The sequence below is a fragment of the Hemicordylus capensis genome, chromosome 10, assembly GCF_027244095.1.
Source record: "Hemicordylus capensis ecotype Gifberg chromosome 10, rHemCap1.1.pri, whole genome shotgun sequence".
In the NCBI taxonomy this organism is placed as follows: Eukaryota; Metazoa; Chordata; class Lepidosauria; order Squamata; family Cordylidae; genus Hemicordylus; species Hemicordylus capensis.
Window position 1 is genome coordinate 21,435,795 of NC_069666.1, and position 18,172 is coordinate 21,453,966.

The window sequence follows — 18,172 nt, forward strand, 5'->3', positions numbered from 1 at the left end:
GGTTGTCTCTGGTAGAATCCAGGAAGGGTTGACCATTTCTTCTTCCCGTGCAGTATGAGATGATGCCTTTCAGCATCTTCCTATTTCGCTGCTGCCCAATATAGGTGTTTCCAATCCAATCCAATCCAATCCTTATTACGGTCATAGACCAGAGTATAGGTGTTTCCCATAGTCTGGGAAACATACCAGCGGGGATTCGAACTGGCAATCCCTTGCTCGCAAGGCAAGTCATTCCCCCGCTGCGCCATTAGGTGGCTAAACTGATCATGGGCTTCCTCTTTCTCCTCTGCTAAGATCCGACCATGTGCCGGCCACCTCATACTCTCTGCTGTGACCAAACCTTTCCTTTCTGTGTGTTATCTTTTCTATCTCTAGCTGTCGCACACAGATAAAACTCACAGTGGCTCAGGCAGAAGTGGGGACAGCAGGAGCCAAAATGACTCACAGATGCTCAGTTTGTTCTTTCTGTGTGCTGTCCAAAGGGGGAACTTAGCCAGGCCATGGATCCATCTTGTCCCACCTTGTCTCTTCTGCCTGACAGCAGCTCTCCAAGGCCTGAGATCCTGAGATTCAATGCCAGGGATTGAATCACATGCTTGGCAAAGACTTGTCGCTGTCCCTCACCTGGAGGCTTTTCAGATAGCCAGCTTTACCGTGAGGCTTTATTGCGAGTTTGGGGCATAATGGATACTCTGGTGCAAAAAGAGGAATTCTTGATCCCGGACATAAATCAGGCTAGGTTCCGATACAGAGGGTAAACCACTCTGGGGAGACCGCTTTGTTCAAAACGGATATACAAACAGATGTATGCATATATGTACGTATTTAAAATATTTCTATACCGCCCCAAACTTGTGTCTCTGGGCAGCTTGCAATTAAAACAGTAGTAGTAGTAGTAGCTGTTCCATGCCTAAGGGGCAGCGAGAAAGAAAGGGTGGGGTTATTAGAGGGAGCAGCGAACCTTTAGATGGCTGAGAGTGGTGGAACTGGGACATAGGAAGCTGCCATATACGGAGTCAGACCCTTGGTCTGTCTAGCTCAGTAATGTCTTCACAGACTGGCAGCAGCTTCTCCAAGGTGGCAGGCAGGAGTCTCTCTCAACCCTATCTTGGAGATGCTGCCAGGGAGGGAACTTGGAACCTTCTGCTCTTCCCAGAGCGGCTCCATCCCCTGGGGGGAACATCTTACAGGGCTCACACATCAAGCCTCCCTTTCATATGCAACCAGGGTAGACCCTGCTTAGCTTGGTGGACCCTGCTGGAGGGCACAGATAGAGAGGCACTGTGGTGATATTTATTTATCATTTATTCCATTTCTGTCTCACCCAGCATGGAGTACATCAGGGGTTCCCAACCTGTGGGACTTTAGATGTTGCTGAACTGCAATTCCCATCACCCCCCTGCTACTATTAATGTGACTGAGGATGAAAGGAGCTGTGGTTCAGCGAAGTCTGGAGTACCACAGGTTGGAATCCCCTGCTGTTATGTTTATCCTCATAACAACCCTGTGAGGTAGGCTAAGCTGAGATAAGCGACTGGCCCAGAGTCACCCAGAGAATTTCATGGCTGGATGAGGATTTGGATTCTGCTATTCTAGTCCAACCACTTTGCCACACTGACAGGCAGAGGGATGGGGTAAAGCAGGCCTACTCAACTTTGGCCCTCCTGCAGATGTTGGCCTACAACTCCCATAATCTCTGGCTATTGGCCATTGTGGCTGGGGATTATTTATTTATTTATTATTTATTTCACATACTTCCGTACCGCCCAAAACTTACGTCTCTGGGTGGTTTACAACAAACAAACGAAAAAGCTAAAACATTAGTTAAAATAAATGACAAAAGCCAGCAACTTAAAACAGTAGTTAAAACAAAATAAATGACATAGTAGAAGTTAAAACATTACAACAATTTAAATGTAAAGCGATGCTAAAACTGTTAAAAACAATATTTAATTAAAAACCTGGGTGATCAGATGTGTCTTTAAAGACTTTTTAACAGCTGTCAGAGATGGGGAGGCTCTTATTTCAGCAGGGAGCGCATTCCAAAGCCTCAGGGCAGCCGCGGAGAAGGCCCGTCCCTGAGTAGCCACCAGACGAGCCGGTGGCAAATGCATAGGAAACATAGGAAACTGCCTTATACCGAATCAGACCATTGGTCTCTCTAGCTCAGTATTGTCTTCACAGACTGGCAGGGGCTTCTCCAAGGTTGCAGGCAGGAATCTCTCTCAGCCCTATCTTGAGGATGCCAGGGAGGGAACTTGGAACTGAGATGCTCTTCCCAGAGCGGCTCCATCCCCTGCGGGGAATATCTTGCAGTGCTCCCACTTCTAGTCTCCCATTCATATGCAACCAGGGCAGACCCTGCTTAGCTATGGGGACAAGTCATGCTTGCTACTACAAGACCAGCTCTCCTCTCGGACCTTTCCTGATGATCTCAATCGGCAGTGGGGTTCATAACGAAGAAGACGTTCTCTTAAATACCCAGGGCCCAAGCCGTTTAGGGCTTTATAGGTTATAACCAGCACCTTGTATTTTGCCTGGAAACTTATCGGCAGCCAGTGTAGCTCTTTCAATACAGGAGTAATATGGTCTCTCCAAGATGACCCAGAGACCAGCCTGGCTGCCGCATTCTGGACCAGCTGTAGTTTCACAAGGGCAGACCCACCTGGAGCGTATTACAATAATCCAGTTATGGATTATGGGAGTTGTAGTCCAAAAGCAGCTGGGGGGGCCTAGGTTGAGCAGCCCTAGGGTAAAGCCATGGAGGGCTTTGAGGGCACTTCCTTGGGAGGCCATCTCAGGAGTGAGGCTTGGCAACATAGTGACTCAGGAAATTTCTCCTGCTTTTAAAATTATGCTGTTTTGACATAGAACTACTTACTTACTTACTCACTGCATTTTTAGACTGCCTTGCTGCCTTGACAAAGGCACCCAAAGTGGTTTACAACTATACAGAGACTCGTATTACTGTGGGCAAACATTTCCCTTTTGTGTCTTTGCCCATGCAGAAAGAGTTTACAAGCAGAACATAGAATTGTTGGATCTGGCCCGGACTACTTGGGAGCAGGAGCATATCAGCACTTGTGAGGTAAGGTAAAGTGTGTTGACTCCTGGCGACCACAGAGCCCTGTGGTTGTTTCTAGTAGAATACAGGAGGGGTTTACCATTGCCTCCTCCAGCACAGTATGAGATGATGCCTTTCAGCATCTTCCTATATCACTGCAGCCCGATATAGGTGTTTCCCATAGTCTGGGAAACATACCAGCGGGGATTCGAACTGGCAACCTCTGCCTTGCTAGTCATGTCATTTCCCCGCTGCGCCACGAGGTAAGTGGTTTGAATTTGCCAAGCACTTCTTTGACCGCCTTCACCTTGTCTCAAAATGAGGATGTGGACCATCCCACATGGAGAGTCGAATTAGATGCTGCCCGTGTTTTGAACATAAGAACAGCCCTGCTGGATCAGGCCCAAGAATGCCCATCTAGTCCAGCATCTTGTTTCACACAGTGGCCCACCAGATGCCGTTGTGTGAAACAGGTCTCCCTCTTTGCTCTCCCCTCTGAAAGCATCACGCCTAGTGATGTGAGCTCTCGTCAGATGTTTTACAAAAGGCACTCTGAACCAGTAGAGTGTCTCACATGGGTCATCCTGGTCAGTGCCCTGCTCACAGCTAGAGCGGTATTCTTCTGAAGAGGAGAGGAGATCAGCACTGTGGGGAATAGCTTTCACATCGAAGGGTGATGCCTCTTCTGCTATTAGGGTCTTTCAGGCTGGAGTGCTTCCTCAGCTATTTTGTGGCTCACAGGTATGTGTTTACCGGGATTTTCGCTCTTTGGAAGTAGTATTCCCCTGCTAATTGAACAAAAGAGGCACCTTTAAAAAGTGGCGATTCTCTTTATTGAGCAGGGAGCTTTCCAGATTAACCGCTACAACACTGTCACTACTGTCCACTAAGTGTGCTTCTTTACTGCCTGTTTTTTGACATCACAGTCCCTGCGCGGACAGCAAGGTGCCGTTCACATTTCCGGTGCCTTCTTTCAGGTTTTATCTTTGCATTCCAGTACTACGATGTTGGTGAAAAACAAAACAAAACGGAATTTCCCCATTGTAAGAGATTCGTGCAAGCTAGAAAAGACTGCTCCCCCTGCTGGTGGCTTTGCACAACACCCTTTATTTATGGTTTCAAGACAACCCTGGGCGCTTTCCAGTTTAGCTGCTGGAACAGCAGCAAAATGCCTCCATTCTGGCAAGTCACATTCGGGACGTAAACAGCAGGGGGAGCATTCTTGCAGCAACTAACAACCCGAAAAAACAGCAACTTTTTCATGCCAGATATACAACATCATAGCACTATATCGCCGCGATTAAATTCGCAACAAGGCATTGGAAAAGTGAACGGCACATAGGGACTGCGGTGTCACACGACGCAGGAAGTGTGGAAGCACACTTCAGAGATATGTCCTGACCCCATTGTGGGGTCTAGTCTGGAAAGCACCCTGCCAAACTGATGTAAACTCCCGCTGAACAGCGTGCAATCTGGAAAGCGCCCGGGGGGAGCAACTGGCCCTATCCATCCCCAGGACAGCATGCCTCCAGTGGCCATTGCTGGTATTTCTCTTGTGTTTCTTTTTTAGATTGTGAGCCCTTTGAAGACAGAGCCATTTTATTTATTTATATCTACGTAAACCACTTTGGGAACTTTTGTTGAAAAGCAGTGTATAGATATTGGTCATTGTCGTAGTACAATCGCAATTAGATCAATTCTGACAGCTCCGAGATGCACATCCAATACTGATGTGCAGCTAGGAGGAGGATTACCGAGTGTTGAAACTCTTGCCTGGTCTATATTTTAAGTTTTTGGCTAAAATTAAATCTTCCTTCCATCTGGCTTGACCCTATTGGTACTGAATGGTTCATATAATTTGGATTGGCCAAATATTCTAATTAGAAAATGCATGACATATGGACTCTCTGCAGAGTTCCTAATTTCAATGGGCCATGACAATGCGAGAACTTTATTGAGGCAACATGTTCTGGATATAGAATAGCAGAGGGAGTTGAACTCTGCTCCTAAATATGCTAATTAGGTGATTATAGACTTATTTATAAGCCTGCTAGTTATTTATCTTGCCTTATAACTCCAAACTCTTGAGGCGGGTTTTTATGAAGGCTTGCTGTGAGGTCTTACCTTCAGCTGTTTTAGATGGCAGATTTCATAACCTCCCGTATAATAGACTATGCCCGTGTGGTAATCTGGAAGTTGAATTAATGGACCATGTCCTTTTGCGTTGTCAATTTTGCGGGGGATGTTTGTCAAGAATTGATTGATCCTATTCTGCATAAGTATCCAGGTAGATATAATGATTTTTATGTTCTCCTTTCTGATCAATAAACTTGAAGTTTCTCTTAACATTGCTAGATTCTGTGTAGTTGCCTGCAGAATTCGGAAGAGATGCACTGACCAATCAACATAATATGTTAATGTGTTAATTCTCTGGTTCTGTCAATAACGTTAATAATACCAAGCAACAAGTTGCTGATATATTGTTTTTTCTTGATTGTCTAGTAGTAGACTCATTTTAGGTGTTGGTTTTACTCGTTGTATAATAGATAAATGACCAACTGATACCGAAGGGTATTTGCCAAAGTCGCCTTTCCCACACTAGAAAATGAGTAACAATCACTAATCCGATCCCTTCCTCCTCTTGTGTGGACACAGGCTTTTCAACTCCAGGAATGTGATCGTATCACTGTCCTCCGGAATTCCCTCTGGGTTCATAGCAATCAGCTCTCCATGCAGTGTGTGAAGGATGATGAGGTAAGAAAAAGAGGGCTCTTTCATAGGAACATAGGCAGCTGCCTTCTACCGAGTCAGACCATAGGTCCATCTAGCTCCATATTATCTACACAGACTGGCAGCAGCTTCTCCAAGGTTGCGGGCAAGAATCTCTCCCAGCCCTAGTTAGGAGAGGAGAGCTGGTCTTGTGGTAGCAAGCATGACTGGCCTCCATAGCTAAGCAGGGTCTGCCCTGGTTGCATATGAATGGGAGACTTGATGTGTGAGCACTGCAAGATATTCCCCTCAGGGGATGAAGCCGCTCTGGGAAGAGCAGAAGGTTCCAAGTTCCCTCCCTGGCTTCTCCAAGATAGGGCTGAGAGAGATTCCTGCCTGCCACCTTGGAGAAGCCGCTGCCAGTCTGTGAAGACAATACTGAGCTAGATAGACCAAGGGTCTGACTCAGTATATGGCAGCTTCCTATGTTCCTATATTGTTAAGCAACCTCCCACCCATTCACACATCTAGAGATGCAATGCTACTCAGGTTCCGGTTTCCTTTGGAGGAGAGGTAGCTGGAGGCTTGTGTTATTTCTGTAATTTTCGTTTATTTACAAATGTGCAAGTGGAGCATTAGAAGGCAGTGAAATAGCAGGATGCTTCTACAGACACAGCAACAGGTTGCGTTCGTTCCCAGAGGGCAAACTCTTGCATCACAAAGTCGTTCATTGCTCTGCCTAATTGCTGCTTCATTTGGTTTCCCAGTCCAGGATGAGCACTCATCTACTAAGAAGTCTCTTAAGAAACCTCAAGGTGGCCGCCGGAACTACCTTCTATCTCTATATTGAATTCTCGTAAACGTGCCTGTCGCTAACCTCATGCATGGCAGCTCTCGCAAGAGTTCGGAGACCTGCCGGATAGCGACGGGGATGGACGGGGGGAAGAAAATGGCGGAAGCCAGCCGGCTGGCCATGAAAATGACAGTGTTGGCAGGCAGGTGGAGAAGGCAGGTGTGGGCGGCCGGCTGAGAAGTGGAAAGCCCGGCCAGGTGTGTGGGGAGAGAAGTGGGTGGCCGACTGGCCTGCCAACCAGAAAGCGCTGTGGGTGGGAGTGAAGCAGGGACCAGAAAGCCATGCGGGGGGGAGAAAAAGGCAGCATCGGGTGGGTGGGCCAGCCAGAGGTGCAGATGTTCTGTGCCCGCCCCAGCTAGTTGGCTAGTAATCTTCGAAGCAAAAGAGCTGGCCTCCGAGCAGAAGTGTCTTTCTACTGTTGGCCGTTTAGTGTTAATTTTAACTTTTGTAAGCTGCTCTGGGGCTTTACGTGAAGGCACAGAACAGAAGTCCTTTAAACGAAATTTTAAAAATGAATGCAGACTCACCACTATAACTAGCTAAAACACTCTCACACATCACGAGAATGAAAACCGGTCCTGGCTGCAAATTTCCAATCGTACTTTCCAGTTTTTAGGGGAGGAGCTCAAATCACGAACATCAAGACACCATTCTGTTTTGGACAGGGGGTGGCCAAAGGCAGGAATGACGTTTCCCCTCCTCTGTTCCGTAGCTCTATGAAGAGGTCCGCCTCAGCCTGGAAAACTGCGACGTGGAACAGGATACAGACCACTTCATTCAGAGTAAGATGACGGGAACGGAGCCTCCAGGTAATCACGCACTGAGATCTGGTCACCTTTATTTTTCACTCTGAATTGCAGTGTGTTGAGGGTGGAAATATGAACAAAACTGAGACTGATATTTCTGTTACTGAACAAAACTCATTAGGGCTGCAATGCTTAGCTGACTAATCAGAGATATGAAATATGTATTTATTTGAATTGAATTGATTTATAGACTTGTAATTGATGTCAAAAGGTCCCTGGGGGGGTTGCTCAGGTTTCCACCATTTCTTTATAACCTCCAACCTCGGTGTAGCCTCAGCTTTGGGAGACTGGGGACTAGCGTCAAACAGCGAGATCTCGTTAGGCTTCCTGCCTCTGGATCTCTCTGAGCAGGTGCCAAGAGTAAATTGCCCCTCTCTAGGCCTGCCCCCCTCATCATTGTTTACTTCTGAGTAAACATCCGTAGGTTTGCACTACACACATCTGTGCTCAGGAGAAGGGATTAATCTATGGAATACTCTGCCATGGGATGTGCTGATGGCCACCAGCTTGGATGGCTTTAAAAGGGGCTGAGACAAATACATGAGAACAGCCCTGCTGGATCAGGCCCAAGGAGGCCCATCTAGTCCAGCATCCTGTTTCACATAGTGGCCCACCAGATGCTGCTGGAAGCCTGCAGGCATTCATGGAGAACAGGTCTATCAATGGCTACTAGTCTGGTGGCTATAGGCCACCTCCAGACACAGAGGCACGATGCCTAGTCTAAATACTTCTTGCAAGGGAACAGCAGCAGGAGAGAGGCCACGCCTTCCTCTCTTGCCTGTGGGCTTCTCGGAGACATCTGGTGGGCCACTGTGTGAAACAGGATGCTGGACTAGGTGGGCTTCCTTGGGCCTGATCCAGCAGGGCTGTTCTTAGGATGGTGGGTTTCGCCCACAGTCCGCTGTCTATAGAAAATGGAGGGCTCTTGCGCCATTTTCATTTCCGTTCCCTGTTTCCCACACAGCTGCAATTGGATACGAGAACTATTACGACCGCGTGGTGCCTGCAAAAGTGTGCAACAGCCCCATCGCGACTTGTGGGATGATGAAGCGGTAAGGCGATCTGCACCTGGGATCCTTCCTGAGGGGCAGAGGGAGACGGGAAGAGGGCCAGTTGCTGAGGAGCAGGGGGTGCCGCTGCTGGGCCCAGTGTGCAGCTAGGGCAGCGGTGGACAGCGGCAGCCTTGGCCTCTACTGGGATTGGTTGATGGGAGCTGTAATTCTGGGACTGCTGCAGAGCTGCTCCCCCTGAGCTAGGGAATAAGGAAGGCCTGGGGAGGGCTGGTCTTGTGGGAGCAAGCATGACTTGTCCCCATAGCTAAGCAGGGTCTGCCTTGGTTTGTATTTGAAGGGGAGATGACATGTGTGCGCACTGCAAGGGGATGGGGCCGCTCTGGGAAGAGCAGGAGGTTCCAAGTTCCCTCCCTGGCAGCATCTCCAAAGTAGGGCTGAGTGAGACTCCTGCCTGCAACCTTGGAGAAGCCGCTGCCAGTCTGGGTAGACAATGCTGAGCTAGATGGACCAATGGTCTGACTCAGTATAAGGCAGCTTCCTATGTTCCCAAGATCTGTGATGAATTGATGCTTGCAGTGTAAAGTCCACTGTAACCCATCAAGGTAGATTTCTGGAATCTTAAGGCAGCACAGTGTGTCTTGAAGGTGACCCTTTAAGGCCTATTAAGTTGGGCTGTTTTCTTTGCTTTTTCTTCTTCGGCCCCAAAATGGCTTAGGCCAGGAGTAGGCAACCTTGCCTTTGCAGCTGTGGTTGGGCTACAACTCCCATCATCGCCAGCCACAATGTCTGGGGGTGATGGGAGTTGTAGTCCAACTGCAGCTAGAGCGCCAAGGTTGCCTTCCTCTGGTTTAAACTGAACAGGCACCCCCAAAATACAAATTAGGGAGAATATGAGTGATTTGCTAGGTGCAGTGACTAGAAAACAGGGCCTGTCCTTGAGGAACAGAAGTTATGGGCACAGAGAGAGGGAGAGAGAGAGAGGGAGCGCCTCACATGTCACACAGCAACTATGATTGCTGCAAAGTGCCATTTCCTGGAGGGGGGAAATGAGTCCAACTTCTGGTGTTGGGAAAGCTATGAAGACAAAGCTGGCATATTCTTCCATGCATGCAGTTCCGGACTTGACATCTGCAATAGACTACCACTATTTCCAAGAGTACAGTCGCCCCCTCACCAACCATGAGGGTTCAGTTCCTGGAAACCCGCGTGGTTGGCAAGACATTCAGAGCAATGGGAAACAGGGGGTTAGGGGAATCACAATTGGGAAAGTACCTTAAAATGAAAAGGGGGGGCCTGACCCCCCGATATAACCCTCCCATGACCTCCTGGCTGGGAAAACCCACAATAGGCAAGGGACAACTGTCCTTATATATTGGTTTCCAACAAAGATCTCATAGTTGTTTAGGAATAAAAATAAATATTAAAAAAGTTGGTTCCCTGGCCCCAAGGGCTCACATTCTTGAAAATAAAAACAGAATGTCGTCACCAGCAACAGCCACTGGAGGGATGCTGTGCTGGGGTCGGAGAGGGCCAGTTGCTCCCCTCCCCCATTAAATATAAGAGAATCACCACTTTTAAAAAGGTGCCTCATTGCTCTGTTAATTAGAATTCAACTCAAATGTCAGGTTTGGAACCCCAAGTACGACAGAATGGGCAAACATTGGCAGGTTTGGATGCTGCATCTAATGTCAGCAAGGCCTCTCCAACACACAAGCAGGCCTGCGTGTATGGGTGCTCCGGGAACTAGTGGTTTGTAGCCACCGTACTTGCTGCGTTGTGTGCGAACGGAAGCTGCCCATAGTCTCTGATCAAACGCCCCTGACGAAGCAGGAGTCACGCTGGGAAGTGACGCTTGGTAGGTGGCCTCTACTCCCTGCCTAACGTCTCTCACAGGATGAAAGAACTGGGGCGTACTTTTAACGCAACAAGAATGGCAATATGGGAGGGTGAGATACTGTTTGGCTGACGGTTAAGAATGTAAAGCATCTTCTATGCACCCATCTCTGGCTTCTTGGGGTTCCACAGATTCTCTGGACTGCTCCATGGAAATAACAAACATGCTACAGACGGTATTATTCCTACAGCGCCCCCAGCTGGTAAGTTTTCAAAGCAAGCACAGACAGACCTCATTATTCACAGGGGTTTGGTTCTGCACCCACAACTGCGAATAACGAAGGTTATGTCCATGGGAATACGGGGGTTAGGTTCCGGAGTCTCAGAAAATGGCCTAAAAAAATCCCCAAAACACCAGGGGGGAAAGCTGGAAAAAAGGATAGTGCACCAGTGATATTATGCTCTCCCGCTCTCTAGCTCCGCCCCCCGCAGTCCCACCAGGAATGCATAAAGCTCAATATAGTGCTGTAATGTAAGATCAAAGAATCCTCGCCCTGCTGTTGTCACCCAGCACATAGCAGCCCAGACCCCAGGCCTCATCGGTTGACAGCTTGGCCAGGGAAGCATCACAGCATGAGAGGCAGTTCACATCAGCACCCATGGGCTAGTTCCCTCACCCCACAAAGTTCATACCCAGCACTTTAGAGGTATCACAGCATCAGAGAAAGGTCAAGCTCAGCACTCTAGAGGCTCCAGGTGCAGGTTGACCAGTCAAGTTCAGGTTCAGCACTCTAGAGCACAGTTTCTCAACCACCGGTCCCTGGACCGCTACTGGTCCGCAAAGGGTTGAGTGCTGGCCCCTGGAAGGGAGTCAACCCCCCCCCCAACAACTCAATCAAGGTACTCACTTCCTTGGATTTGCACATGGCACAGAAGAGGAAGAGGAGTATCATGGACACGCAGAAAGGGAGTGCAGGTGGACCTTCCTTGGGGGAGGGGGAGCAAGCAGGAGTACCAAGGAGGGCTGAGGGAGGCAGCATGGTGCAGGGGAGAGGCAAGATACCATTTTGTGTATTCATGCAAAAGGGTAATTGGATGAATGGCACTGGAATGAAGGGATCCTACCATTGACCCACCGACCCATTGACCCACCGACCCATTGACCCACCGACCCATTGACCCACCGACCCACCGACCCTGGAGCACACACCAGCCTCCTGCTAATGGAGCAAAGAGAGTCTAGAGGTGCCAGGTTGACCAGTCAAGTGCAGGCTCAGCATCTAGAGGCGTCAGGTGCTAGGTTGACCGGTCAAGTTCATGCCACAAAAGCCATCTTCCGGCCTCCTCGCTCAACCCACAGAGCACATATATGACAAAAACTGTGGATACACGAGACACACGGCCACGGCCTTATTTTTGAACTGCTGATAACGAGGTCCACCCGTACACATTTTTGTAGTTGCCATTAGGACAGTCTCAAGCTCAAAGAGAAGTTGCTAACTCCCTTCACCAACTGGTGCAAGTATACCCATAAAGGGATTAAAAAGGCAAGGGCATCAGCCTGACTGTCCCTGGAGAGGCCAGATCGCCCTCTGTTTCTGCTGCGTGTGTGTGCTATTTTGCATCTTAAAGTTAACCCTTTTGTGTCCAGATGACAGTGTTTATGCGGCAGTTCGCACAAGCGAAGAAGCAGCCGCTCCTACGCCCCAGGCCTACAGAGTGCTCTATGACTACACAGCCCAGGTAAGATTACTACTGCAAATATTGATACACCACTTTCCCACTAAAAGATTATCAAAGCCTTTAAGTGATTTGCAGAGTTGGCTCAAACACAGGAGACACACACAGGCCCAGTCCTTTTCAGTTCTGGGAGCTAAATAGGATTTTAATTTTTAGCTTATACAAATAAAAAATAAAATCACAAGTAGCTCCCTGCGTGTAGAAGACCTAACCATGTTTCAGGGCTAACCAAAACTGTACAACTATATTTAACCATTTATTTCTGTCCTACCCTTCCGGCTCACGGCTGCTTGGGGCAGCTTACAATCACTGAACGAGGAACCAGGCATGCAAAACGACTCTGTGCATCAGGTCCTCTTTCTGATTCAGCTAAAGCTCTTTCAGAGAATCAGTTGCTCTGGCCAGACATTATTTTGTATGTACGTGCAGGTGTCTGTATGCATCGACATGTGCTTGAGTGCCTGTACCTGTTAAGTAAGTAAGTAAAGTTGTGCTGTCAAGTTAGTGTCGACTCCTGGTGCCCACAGAGCCCTTTGGTTGTCTAGGGCAGAATGCAGGAGGGGTTGACCATTGCCTCCTCCCGCGCAGTCTGAGATGCCTTTCAGCATCTTCCGCTATCGCTGCTGCCCAATATAGGTGCTTCCCCTAGTCTGGGAAACATAGAAGCGAGGATTAGAGCCAGCAACCTCGTGCTCCCTAGACACCTTACTTCCCCGCTGCACCATGAGGTACTTGTAGCAGTTCATTAAAAAGTGAACCTGAGTACAGTCCTCCAGTGCATGGTCCAGAGCCGCAATGGACTGCTATACCTGTGTTATATACCTGTGTTGCCCTGCAGAGATGCAAACAGGCTGGAACTTAAGTGCGCTCCAGGCATCACCCAGAGCCCCAGCGATTTTTTCCTCTCCTCTCCTCTCCCCTGAAGACAAGAGCTTTTACTTCCAGGGATCTGCCCCTCCCTGGGATTCTGGAAGTAAATCCTCCATCTGGAGAGAGAAAGCAGCAAAAATCACACCCTTCCCTCCTCCAGTCCACTCAAAAGGCACTTAAGTTTCTGACTGTTTACATCCTTGTAGGGCTTTTCCTGTTTTGGTAGTTCTGCAGAGAAAATCAAGCTAATGCAGGGTTTCTTAAAGTTGGCCCCCCAGATGTTGTCGGACTACAACTCCCATCATCCTCAGCCACAAAGGCCATATCTGGGGATGATGGGAGTTGTAGTCCAACAACATCTGGGGGCCCAAGGTTAAGGAACCCTGAGCTAGTGGCAACCAACGCTTTGGGGGAGGGGGCTAGATTGAGGTTTCCCTCTCTCCCCCCCACAGGCAGGAGATTCTGTCCCACGGCAGGGAACTGGATTGCAACAGGGGTTCCCCAACTGTGGCCCTCCAGTTGTTGATGAACTACAACTCCCATCATCTTCAGCCACAATTTGTGGTGGTGATGGGAGTTGTAATTCAGCAACATCAGGAGGGCCACAGGTGGAGAATTCCTGGCCTCCAAGATCGGGATATCCTTGGATGGTGACTTTGATAACACCAGTAAGCAGCACATCTCTGGAACCAATACGAATAGAAAGAAAAACACAGAGAGCAACATACACCGTGCCAAACTGGGGTTCCATTCCCTTTTGATGCTTCTCTTTTCAGAACGAGGATGAGCTGGATATCCAGGCGGGTGACATCATAACCGTTGTGGATGCAGGCGAAGATGGCTGGTGGACAGCAGAACAGAACGGACAGCAAGGATTTGTGCCTGGGTCCTACCTGGAGAAGCTTTGACCCGAGTATCCTGTTTTGGTTTCTGTTCCCACTTCAGAGTTGAATATCTTGGCTGTTTTTCTGTTCTAGGAGAAAAAGACATTCTAGCATCTAGAGCAAGGGCTCCTCATTGGGGATGATGGGAATTATAGTCCAATCTCATCCAGAACTCAAGGGTGGTGAGAAACCTTGCTCTGGTTTGAATGTGGGGGCGGGGGCTCCTTTAAGGCATGGGGTGGGTGCCCTTACCCCACCCCCCACCCCACACACTTCCCCCTCTGGTGCTGCTTCAAAAACTGCTGGAGGGGGGCAGTGGTATACCCTCTTGCCACCGTAAGCAGTGTAATACCAGAAGTGGCCTGTGTGTGGAGCACGGCAGGGGAGGTAAGGACACCCTTCACACGCCTGCTTAGGAGATCTACAGCTGGCCTCTATGGATGGAGCCTCAAAGATGCTCTGGATCAACTTTTGCAAGGAACAATTAAGGCCATTTTGCATTCCAGCTGCAAATAGACCCTTTGCAATAGACCCTCGCAAAATAACTGGCTCAGTTGCCTCTCAAGGCGGCAACTTTTTCATGCTTTTTCTGGCGTGAAACACCTTGGGCCTTAATACTTGTCTCAAGTACACAGTTGAGGTTTTCCCTTCTCTTTGGTCATGTGCTGGTGCCTTTCCTATGGATTCTATCGCTCTGGTGCCTTTTTCCCCTATGGACAACAACAAATATTTATATACTGTTTTTCAACAAAAGTTCCCCAAACGGTTTACATAGATAAATAGAAACAAATCAAGATGGCTCCCTGTCCCTCAAGGGCTCACAATCTAAAAAAAAAAAAAGAGAGAGAGAGACACCAGCAACAGCCAAAGGAGAGATGCTGTGCTGGGGATGGAGAGGGCCAATTTCCTCAGTTACCAGGGGAAAGTTAGTTGTGGTTTCTACGGATGGAAACTGCAGTCACCAACTCAAACCTTTCATCTTCAGGCTCTGCAATTATTGATCAAGGAAGGAAAGGTAGGAGGGCACTCAAAAGGTGCTCCAAGGATGAAGATATATTTTAATAAGCCCAATGTGTTATGACTCAGTAGCTCTCCTTCAGGGTCACTGATTAAGGGGGCATTTGAGGAAGAGTCACTGGCTCCGAATACATCAAGCTCCATCCAATACATCTTCAGTGCACGCTTTGAGTTCCCCCCTCATTGTTTTTGTGGTTATTTGCTCAGGAAGCCCAGGGGTACTTGTCACTGGAGCTGAAGGACATTCAAATTCACAGCTGTTGGGAATCAAAAGCTCCTTCTGTGGAAACAAAAATGCACCGGTATTCATTCCTACAGGATCCGAAATGTATGTCATCACAGCCATGCTTTGGGTCCAAGCAGCTGGGAATCTGGAAGTAAATAGCAAGAAGCAGCTGGAAGAGGTCTGAGAAATCCCAACGTGATCTGTTTCACAGGCACTTTTCACAATATGAAAGCAAGGTCCTCCAGGAGATCACAGGACATCCTTTATCATATGCTCTGTCAGACCCATCCACTGCTGTCTTGCTTCTTACTCACCTGATGACTGTATCAATCAGCAAGTCTGGAACTGCTGAACACACTGCTCATCTTTGGTGAGCCACAGTTGGACCATTCTCTCTCATCCCTTTGGGCAAATCCCCAACTGTCCCCAAATGCAGACCAAGCTGAAATGTCACGAGGCATTACAGTGTGAGAGTTGGTCACCCTAAAGCACCCATGTCAAAGTTAGCAAGTGCTTATCTGTTGCCCATTCACAACAGCCACATCCTACTTACATTGGGGCGAGGAGAAGAATTCCGACTGTTCCCTTACCCTTGATTTTGTGCTAAAGCATTAAACATGCTCACAAGCACTGTGCAGTTGGCTCCTGCCCTGCCCACTCACAGAGTGGCAAATTCTTTACTCGGGTTCCCAAAACTTTGGTCCCCAGATGGTGTTGGACTACAACTCCCATCATCCCTTGGCCAAATGGCATTGCAGCAGAGGATGGCAGGAGCTGTAGTCCAACAGCGGCCGGGGAACCAGATTTGAGCACCCCATGCTGGTTCTTGCATGGCAGGATAAAAAAAGAAATCCATGAGAGGGATCCAAAGAGGTACTTTTAAGTGTGCCCACAGCCTTCAGGGATCACAAGTTATTTGCCACGTAATTCTTTCCTCTTAGAAATTCCCTTTAGAGTAAAGGGGGGAGCATTCCACAGGATTTTTCATCATCACCTTGCACACACGACTTTTCGAAGTAGTGAGGCAAGAAATCCAGCAGTAAGGCATTGAACTGTCAAGTGCAAGACAGGCATGTTCAGATGCAAGGTCAGCTTGTTATCAAGCCTATAATGTGTGCAAACAGGATGGATCTTGTGGCCATAGACCTGTGTCCTGGACCTTGGTGGAAAGAGGGAGACACCCTTTTATTAGATTCCTGAAATATATTTAACATGATTTGGGGGCTCTCACACTTGGGTCTCCAGATGTCAGACCACAACTCCCATCATCCCCAGCCACAATGGCCAAGGCCACTGTGGCTGGGAATGATGGGCATTGTAGTCCAACAACATCTGGGGACCCAAGTTTGGGGGTCTCTAGTTTGAGAACCGCTGTAGTATTGTTTTAACAATACATACTTGTCCTAGTTCACTGATGGTTTTAAGTTGTGTTCCAAGTAAGCATAATCCCTTTGAAATTTTAGACTACATGTTTATATCGATACTTAATCCTAGTCAGACTATTTGAAGCATGCCCCAGAGAGCTAAAGAATAAAGCATTTGCAGTTAAACAGAACTGTTTCATGTGTTGTGAAGTTCTCCCTTTGGGTATTTTGGCTTGTATCCACTGATTCCCCCCTCTCCTTCCAGCAAGCCCCAAAGTACCTTCAAGCCCGAGTCATCTGCAGGGAAGCCAGGGCAACAGATGGCCGGTAAAGACAAGTTCAGGAACTCAGGTGTAGGCTGGGGGTGGAAAACATGTGCTCTCCATAAGAAACACTTTCCATTTTGCAAGTGGTTCATCCCTTTGTAAAATCCAGAGAGATTTAACCCAAGACATTTCCACTACATTTTGCCACTCAGTCCAGATCTGGGGATCTAAAATTTGTAGCAAACTTTGGCTTGCATAGGAAGCTGCCCTATAACAAGCCAGGCCATTGGTCCATCTAGCTCAGTGCTGTTTACTCTATGGGCAACAAACCTCTAGGATTTCCGGCAGCCCTACCTGGAGCTGCCAGGGATTGAACCTGGGACCTCCTGCATGCAAAACAGACTTCCATAGAACCAAGTAAGAGGGAGAGCCTTTCTAGACTGGACCACTGAGACCCACAGTGGGCAACCAAATGCCTCCAGAAAGCCAACAAGCGGGGCATGAAGAGAGTAACTCTTGCTATTTCCCCTTGCAAGCAGTACTTAGTGGTCTACAGCCTCTGAACATGACTATACTATTTAGTCATCAGGGCTAAGAATCATCTAATCCAGAGGCCATCATTGCACCCTTGTGGCAGTGAACTATGTTGTGTAAACAAATATTTATTTTTGTCTGTCTGGAATCTATTGCCAAACAATTTCATTGACTGACCCAGAATTGTAGTCTTGCGAGAGAGTGAAAAAAACTTCCTTATCCTCCATATAATATTTCAGCACTCTAACAACAAACTGAAATGTTGACGGCATTTTCGAGATTGTGTTGTGGCTCATTTCAATGCCCAGGCCCTAGATATTTTGAATGATCTATTCCCTAGGAATGTAAGCACTTCTTATGTAACTGGTTTGGCAGTGAAGTTGAAAGCCATCTCTTTTACTTCAAGCTAAATAACTATTGTAGCCTTTTCAAATGAAGCCAGCAAGATTGGATCTTTAAATTTCTCTGCTGCCTTTTATCCCTGTCAGTGGTATTGCAAAAATAAAAACAAATGTGAGTGGATATTTTATTTTTAAGAAAAATAATTTTGTATTAACACTGGATGTACCCTTTGCACTCACTTCTGTAATCGTGACAAATTAACTCATTAAAAACAGTGTGACTGAACAGCCATTTCGGAATGTGGGGTCTCTTAAAGGCTACATTGTCAATATTTACAGGCATCAATAGAGCTCAAGGAAGGAGATCAAGGCCTACAGAAGCATGTTAATATTTGATGACTGCAACACCAAAGCTAGTAGTCAGAGCCACTGATCACAACAGTCACCATATTGTTTCCTATGCCTTTAAAATAAAGAAAGGCTTTCCTGCCCAAATCACCACAATTGCCCTATTGATGCTATGTCCAAAACTATGCAGTCTGTCCTATGTACAGTAGAGATCTGTTTGCAAGGGCAGTTACTCACATTATATCCACTATAAATAGAGCAGTACACTTCCCATCTGCATCCTGCATTTTAGGGGGCCTGTCCC

At 47.8% G+C, this 18,172-nt stretch overlaps 1 protein-coding gene across 4 annotated transcripts in view; it reads left to right on the forward strand.

Annotated features, from left to right (window-relative positions):
• The window catches only part of PSTPIP1 (proline-serine-threonine phosphatase interacting protein 1), a 98,289-nt gene extending 80,477 nt beyond the window's left edge, over positions 1 to 17,812 (forward strand). For all 4 annotated transcript variants that reach the window (XM_053272362.1, XM_053272364.1, XM_053272365.1 and 1 more), the window contains 7 exons: positions 3,009 to 3,088; positions 5,720 to 5,818; positions 7,339 to 7,435; positions 8,397 to 8,484; positions 10,471 to 10,541; positions 11,930 to 12,021; positions 13,665 to 17,812. In XM_053272362.1, coding sequence (XP_053128337.1) covers positions 3,009 to 3,088; positions 5,720 to 5,818; positions 7,339 to 7,435; positions 8,397 to 8,484; positions 10,471 to 10,541; positions 11,930 to 12,021; positions 13,665 to 13,796 — 659 coding nt within the window. In that variant the 3' untranslated portion in view covers positions 13,797 to 17,812. The remainder of the gene's footprint in view (positions 1 to 3,008; positions 3,089 to 5,719; positions 5,819 to 7,338; positions 7,436 to 8,396; positions 8,485 to 10,470; positions 10,542 to 11,929; positions 12,022 to 13,664) is intronic.
• The last annotated feature ends 360 nt before the right edge of the window (positions 17,813 to 18,172 follow it).